At 35.5% G+C, this 7,271-nt stretch overlaps 1 protein-coding gene across 4 annotated transcripts in view; it reads left to right on the forward strand.

Moving 5' to 3' along the window:
* Positions 1-6,451, forward strand: part of RBM27 (RNA binding motif protein 27) — a 38,289-nt gene extending 31,838 nt beyond the window's left edge. For all 4 annotated transcript variants that reach the window (XM_039351645.1, XM_039351662.1, XM_039351636.1 and 1 more), the window contains one exon: positions 3,249-6,451. In XM_039351645.1, coding sequence (XP_039207579.1) covers positions 3,249-3,335 — 87 coding nt within the window. In that variant the 3' untranslated portion in view covers positions 3,336-6,451. The remainder of the gene's footprint in view (positions 1-3,248) is intronic.
* The last annotated feature ends 820 nt before the right edge of the window (positions 6,452-7,271 follow it).

Below are 7,271 nucleotides of genomic sequence, written 5' to 3' on the forward strand. Positions count from 1 at the left end.
CAGTGTACACCAGTAAGCAATGTATATATATATTTACATTGCCCCCAACAATCTGGGTCCTCATTTTACCTACCCCGGAAGGATGGAAGGCTGAGTCAACCTTGAGCCGGTGAGATTTGAGCCGCTGACCTGCTGAACACAGTCAGCTAAAGTGGCCTGCAGTACTGCACTCTTAACTGCTGTGCCACCTCGGCTCTGAAGGATCAAGACATGAAGACTTTATTTAATGCTCAAACAGCAAGTCAGTGGGCCTATCCTGCTGCCCGACCATTTCTCTGACCAAATTTGCTGAAACTTTTTTCAGGTGTGCTGTTGATCCCAGAACAATCCTGGGATTGATCCTGGTGGACTTCAGCATTCATGCTGAGGCTACCTTAGGGAGGCATACAGTATGGCAGTCATGAATCTACCTTGACTTGTCATCAGATTCAGTAATAGAAGCATAGCTCTGATTTAGTTTTGCCCCAAGTCATGAAGGGGTTACTTTGGAAGGGGAATTGTAGTTCTCATGGCCAAAGACTGGAAAAGTTTCTCCCAGATCACCATTGCTTTTCTATCACCTATTGATCACTTAAGGTTGTCTCCCATCAAGACCGAAGGAATTTGATGGGTTTGTAAAAATTTGGGAAAATTTTCAGAAAACAAAGCCAAGACTTCTTTCAAGACCCTTATTGACATTAGGAATGGGAAATACCTATGTATCTTTGTACAGTCACCCTCAAATGTTTCTCCAATACTGTGGAATCTGAGCTTCTTGGATTTCTGGGGACCTTTCAGTAATGAATTAGACTGGAAGGTGGCAAGAACGCAAATAGTATAAATTTGCTGTGGAGCTGATTAAACATGAATTAATGCATATAATCATATCTGCTTTGTGGATTTTGTTACATTCTCAAATGTCCATACAGCAGAGTCTAGGATTTATGGACAAAATGCTTCTAGCTGTCGGGTTTTCCACATATTCTCTGGATTTTTAGCTCCCTTTGCTTATATAGGTGAACTGTAAAGAGTTGATAGAGCAAATCGTAGATATTGTCCATGGATACTTCCATTTTGGAATGATACTGCCAACCTTAAGAAAGCAAATTCATTCCTGTAGACCAGTGGTTCTCAACCTTTTTAATGCCGCGACCTTCCAACCGGTCATAAGTCGAGGACTACTCAACCAGTCGTAAGTCGAGGACTACTCAACCGGTCGTAAGTCGAGGACTACTCAACTGGTGCAGCACCGTTTGCAGAATGGGACTTTTGGCGGGCTCAGCAGGGCAGAGACAGCCTGGACAATTCCTATTGGCTTTTGAAAGCCAATAGAATTAGAGTCTATTCAAGAGAGTCTATTCTATTGGCTTTCAAAAGCCAATAGAATAAAAGGGAGTAGCACAGCTAAGGAAAAGGGGGAAAAAATGGCAGACTGCGTTGTTTGGCGACCTCCGTGAAATGGTCGTTCGACCCCAAATGGGGTCCCGACCCACAGGTTGAGAACCACTGCTGTAGACACCTCCATGGATTCAGAAGGTCTTGTCAACATTATTAATTCTTTGTGTGCTTTTTCTGTCTTGAGTACAGGCCTGGTTTGAGAATCCAGAATAAGCAATACTTTCACTATTTTATAATCTGACAAAGGGAATATAGCTCTGTTGATCCTGCTTGAACTTCTTTGGTTTCTTTGACATGTGAAGGGAGAGTACTAGGGTTACTTAGCATACTTTAGTCTAGCCACAAGCCATTGTTTTGTTCTCCATGGTATAATAACATCAATGTGAACTTGCTGGAATGATCATCAGGAATCAGCAGCAAGGATACTGAGCAAAGACTGTACATGTATTAGAACCCTATTGACTTGGTTGCCAGTTGGCCACTGAACTAGAACACCTTGAGAGGGTATCTGAGAGACCATTGCCATTACTGATAGTTCAAACATCCTTGGAGATGGTCTTGAAGAATTGGAAGCCATTTTGTGGGTCCTGACCGGCAAGCCACCTTTGTGGCACGCCTGTGGGAAAAATTAGGAGGAATATTATATACTTCACCCTGACCAAAAAGCAGAATATAAAGCAAATCGGTAGATACATTCATGAGGCACCTACTGCTATATATTTCAGCCACCTACAAATATTGCTTGCTATAGTTCTCTTTTATTTCTAATCTCTTTCTGCCATCAACCTTTGTAACGAACGCTCTTTTATGGTTTTAATTTATTTATGTTTCTGCATTTTCATTATTGTGCTGTACATTGTGCTGAATTTTAAAATAATGCAGTGAGATATATACATGTACTAACAATAACATTTGCATACAAAACATTTTAATGACAATGTTTTGAAAGGCATCGATGGATAGCAAATATGTTTTTAAAAATTGGTAGATTGTGTTTTATTATGAAATATTTCTGATCTATAATTTGCTAATACTATATAAGTAAGGCTACTTGAAGTGATGTGTCAGTCCTCTGAGGTAGACCAAGGAGGAAACCAAAGCCATGAGTATAAACACTACCTTTATTTGTAAGGTTACTGTAGCAGAATCTTGCAAGTCTGAAAGCACTTCTCTCCTCCCTTCCCTTCCCTTTTCAGAGAACCAGGGAGGGTCCCTTCTGACTTGCTCTCTCACCCCACATTCTTTTTGTGGGCTGAGATATCTTCTGTCTGGCCATTCTCTAGGCTGCAGTTCTTCCTCCTTTGTCCTTTCTGCCAAGGTGATTCTCATGGCCCATTACAGGATGGTCTCAAGCATTAGACAAGTATTAATTTTAAAAATATTTTTACTTGTACTTTTTCCACAATGAGTTTATTTATTTATTTATTTATTTATGAGGCTTATATACCGCTTTAAGTGCAAGCACTCTCTAAGCGGTGTACACCAGTAAGCAATGTATATATATATATTTTACATTGCCCCAAACAATCTGGGTCCTCATTTTACCTACCCCGGAAGGATGGAAGGCTGAGTCAACCTTGAGCCGGTGAGATTTGAACCGCTGACCTGCTGAACACAGTCCGCTAAAGTGGCCTGCAGTACTGCACTCTAACTGCTGCGCCACCTCGGCTCTAAATTGGATAAATAAATATAATTCATGATTTCATAGCGTTGAGTGTTTCTGCCATTTCACAGCTAGAATTTTTGTTAGTATTTGTTTGCATGTGGCTAGATTTCTTTGGAGATCATCCCAAGAAAGAAATGTAGTCTTAGGACTGGACTGTAAGATCACTATAATTTTTATAACCATATTACATTTTATCTTTCTTTAGGAGACAGAAACATCGGATTTATTTCTACCTGAAGATGATGATGATGAAGATGAAGATGAAGATGAATCTCGCTCTTGGAGAAGATGAAACTTCAAGAGGAAGCATATAATTTTAGAATTGTTCGAACTCAGATTTTTTAAAAATATTTAAAGGAAATCCATGAGCCAAAAATCTGTTTTTGTTTTTCATTTTATATATATATATATATACATATATATATACACACATTAAAATAACAAATGTGTTTGATATGTAAACTTAGCAAGTAAGTAGCTATGATCAGCCAAAGGCCCAGAGCTTCTATAAAGCTGTAAAATGGTTGTGATCTTATAAAAGTAAAATATATTAGTCTTTCAAGCCCAAGTTTTGTTCATTCTGATTTTAAAATAGCAATTTGTTTTATTAAATATCAATGACTTCGTAGTTTTTATTAGCAATGTGGAATCTGAGATGAGAACAATGTCAAATTCGTCAACATTGTCTAGAATTTGCTAATTCAGAATTCCTTTCATTGGGTGGCAGGCAGCTTAAGTAAATCTCAATTGAAAAACAATCAGGAATTGCACATACGTTTGTGAAGGAGCCGTTTTTCCTATATTCCACTATCTGGAATATGGTTGTTAGAATAATAGTAGTTCTTGCCAGCATTGGTGATAGTGACTCCTTTTTCTAGTGTTTTGTTTCTTTCCCATCTTTAAACATTCTTTTAATTACCATTAGGAATGCAACTGACCCAAGCACTTCTGCTCTGATTTCACATTTTAGTTCGGTGGAGCTGTCAGCCTTAAAATCTATTAAAAATGACCACAGTAGGAATATTTTTTTAACAGTATTGGTAATGTGAAATTATTTGTTTTGATAATGACCTATTTCTAAAACTCTTTTCAGGGTAATTAATGGCTGCATTTTATTTTTTAAGGAAAAGCCAATGCACTGTTCCAAGTGATATATTTCCTGCAACCCATAGAATTGCAAAATAAAAACAATTTTGTTTTAAAATAATAGATACTAAACCAGCACTTAAAATAATATTGCGAGTTCAAGTTATAACACATTAAAAATTAATATTGAGTTGAGGAAAAAAAGTAAAACACTGGTTTAAGCAATTTTTTTTGTCTGCATGCTGATAAAAATGTGTCTAGTCTTCCCCCTTTTTTTAAAAAAAAAAAAAAAAACACCAAATAGTTCATGGTGTAAATTTGGTAGACATTATATTACATTTTTTTTACTGCAAGGGCAATAGATCTTTATAACCCATGTCTCTTGCTGCTATGAAGTCCAAATATGTCCTCCTGTGGGACATCTCTTAGTGCTTTTGTATACTATCTCATGGTCAGTGATGTGGAAATGTGGCTGTCTGATACAGCTCCCCAGATAGCCTACTATAGGACGCACTGACTGTGAATTTAAGGACAATAGTTTAAAAAACTCTTGAAGGGCCATTGTTTATCCCCATCCTAGCCATAGATAAGAACAGCATGTTATGCAAGGACCATATGATGTCACTGCATTTAAGTTAAGATTGATGAAGCAAGGCAAACATTACTGTATCAATTCCCATGGCACCTCAGCATTCATTAATTCGAAAATTTAATTATATTTTTCAGGGTTTAGGGTTCAGATTAGCATAGTGGTATTTAATTGAATCCAAGTATCCGAACTACTAAGTTGGTTTCATGTTTCTGGTCTTGCTGCCGGAACTTTTTTCTTTTCTTCCTCACACTTTGGGAACTATGTACATTGTTATAAAAGCACATCCCGTTTGAATTCCATCCATAAGTGAGTAAGAGTGTATGCTACCAGCTCTTATTTGCCCTTTATGTAAAGGCCTTTGTGTTCTAGATTATTGCTACATTCCTACTAATGTTGAATCTCAGTGAATTAAGTTATAACAATAAGGCACGAATATTGCACACTCTTTACCAGGCAAAGCCTTGCTTTTCTCCCATTGCCTGTGATATCTAGAATGCTTGTGGCTCAGTATATGGCCATCACATATATTGACCCAGCAAGAAAAACGCTTGAATCTGAACAGTTAGTTAATAATAGAGGGAACAAAGGATTTATGTATACATATATAGAGATACATGTGTATATATGTATATGTGTGTGTGTGTGTATATATATATATATATGGAAAGAGAAATATATACATATACATACATATATATATATATATACATACACATATATATATATATATATTGTACAGGGTTTTTTCTTAGAACTGTATAATTTTGTAAATATTTTTGCTTTTTTTGTGTACTAAAAACTACCAGCATCTAGATTTCCATAAGAATTCTTATGTATGTATTTTTGTATCTGGAAGATTACAGTTGACTGAACGAAGCTGTAAGAGAAATTTCCTTAGCTTTTGGAACAGTTAGACTGGATGGGATTCCTTTTCATATGGTTTTAAATAACTTTTGTTAGCATGCTGTTCAGGACAGAATGAATATCTTTACTCAAAGTGTTAGCTTTTTTCATAGAGAAGAGATAGGGGCCAACAGAGAGATTTATTAAATAAACTTTTTCCCATCTTTGCTTTCTTTCCTGTTTTTTTAAATGTAAGTTGACACACATAAATCCTCTAGTGACAGCGTAAATGTAATTTCTCATCCTACAAGCACAAAACTTGAGTTGTGCCCCTAAATTTATGTATTGAAAGCATACTATTGTGTTACTGAGAATGTAAGTACTGAGCAGCATAGTGATAACTCACTTAAAAAGAAAATAGGAAACTAGTTCAAAGTGACCTTCATTTTGATGTAGCTATGAATCTCCCTGTGTTGTGTATTAGAACTTGGTTAAAAAAAAAACTAATGTGTTAACTGGGTAACTTCTGGTACCACCTGCTGTGAAATTGTCCCTTTAATAGTCATAAGCCATAACAGAAAGCATAGTATAAATATACCTGCAAAGTACCTTGAAAGCTAGGAATTCTAATAAAACTTCACTATATATATAAAATATCCCTTTCTAACCAGTTAGCAATGTATCACTCTATTGACATTGAAAAGAATGTCATAATGTAAATGCTCAGTGAATCATCCCCTTAAAGCTTTACAGATATTAATACTACTACTATATAAACTGTCGGTTTAATTGTGGTGTATTTTTTAATCCTTACATACAAAAATGCACAGCATCTGAAACTTTTCAAAAAAACAATAACCCTTAATCACCCACATACAGTGGAGATGCTTCAACATTTTTAATGAAATCATGTGAAAAGGAATATTAAATTCCTCTCAATGTACATTAACTTGTATTATAGTTTTTACAAGATTGTGAACTTGTGTAATAGTATATTAGGAGATATTGTTGGATTTCTAACTGTTTATACATTTAAATTCATATATGTAATGTTTGTTTTATTGATTACATTTTGAATTTCTAAGATGCATGTTGACTTTTTGCAATAAAGAGATAACATGGAATGGTTTAAAATAAAAAAAAAAAGTTTGAATTGAAATTTGGAAAAGTAACCATTCCAGAGGAAAAAAAATATACTCACGAAAAGAGCTGTATTGCTTGCTTTCTTTAAAAATGTACATCTATGAATGCGCGCATATGGTGTGTGTACATGTGTATATATGAATATTGTTTATAAGGTTTATCATTACCAACCTTAAAATACTTATATTTTACTGTTCCAAAGCGTGGAGTAGCTGATAATAAAACAATCCAAGTTCCTTCTAAGAAACAAAACAGTTTCGTGACCATAGCCAAAATCAATAGTTCATTTTTCATCCTAAGTTAAATTTACTGAATTTAATGTATTGAAAAATAAGTGATGGTATTATCTTCTTAAGTAAGCTATATGATGACACAAAATGCTGAATATTAACAGTAGTGACCAGCTGAAGAATACATAATCCTTGAAACAATATAGCAGGGAAAAGTTGAGATTGGTCTTTCTTTTTTTTGCATTTTTAGAGGAACGGGGCTGACTCAGAAAACATTTCCCTTTTATAACCCACTTTGTCATAAGTGTCAGCACATTATGTCTCCAGCACATTT

This window comes from Crotalus tigris, unplaced genomic scaffold, assembly GCF_016545835.1.
Source record: "Crotalus tigris isolate CLP2741 ecotype Arizona unplaced genomic scaffold, ASM1654583v1 scf7180000017568.12009008, whole genome shotgun sequence".
Lineage (NCBI taxonomy): Eukaryota > Metazoa > Chordata > Lepidosauria > Squamata > Viperidae > Crotalus > Crotalus tigris.